Source organism: Eimeria mitis, genomic scaffold (assembly GCF_000499745.2).
Source record: "Eimeria mitis Houghton genomic scaffold, Emh_scaff566, whole genome shotgun sequence".
NCBI lineage: Eukaryota > Apicomplexa > Conoidasida > Eucoccidiorida > Eimeriidae > Eimeria > Eimeria mitis.
Window position 1 is genome coordinate 3,045 of NW_013573918.1, and position 512 is coordinate 3,556.

The 512-nt window shown below is 57.8% G+C and overlaps 1 protein-coding gene across 1 annotated transcript in view; it reads left to right on the plus strand.

Moving 5' to 3' along the window:
* Positions 1-512, plus strand: part of EMH_0016400 (uncharacterized protein) — a gene marked incomplete at both ends in the record, with an annotated part of 11,497 nt that overhangs the window by 2,188 nt on the left and 8,797 nt on the right. The window contains 2 exons of the mRNA XM_013500634.1: positions 1-46; positions 435-510. Of these exons, the coding sequence (XP_013356088.1) occupies positions 1-46; positions 435-510 (122 nt within the window). The remainder of the gene's footprint in view (positions 47-434; positions 511-512) is intronic.

Here is a 512-nt window from a genome sequence, read left to right on the forward strand (position 1 = left end):
GCAGCAACACGGTTGGAACCGTTCGCTGCAGCTGAGTCCCTTTGCTGTGAGCTGCTTTGGAGAGGCGATGAAGTTGGCTCGATGTACGGCCAGCAGCAGCAGCAGCAGCAGCAGCAGTAGCACGTGCAGCAGCAGCAGCAACAGCAACAGCAGCAGCAGCAGCAATACAAGCACATTTGCTGTTATAGTTGGCTCTTCTTTGAGGAGCAGCAGCTGTACAGCCCTCAGTGAGACGCGCAAGCTGTTGCTGCTGCTGCTGCAGTCTTTTGCTGCTAAGATAGACGCAGACGCAGCAGCAGCAGCAGCAGCAGCTGCTGCTGCTGCTGCTGCTTGTGTGCATCCGCAACCCAACAGCGCTGCTGCATTTGGCTGGCGCGATGTAGCTGAAGCAGCACGAGACGCCGGGCGGCTGCTGGTGTCTTTTGCTGCACCAGAAACCCCCGCAGCAGCAGCAGCAACAGCAGCAGCAAGTGTTCGATCGATTATTTCACGCTGCCGCCAACCATTTGCTG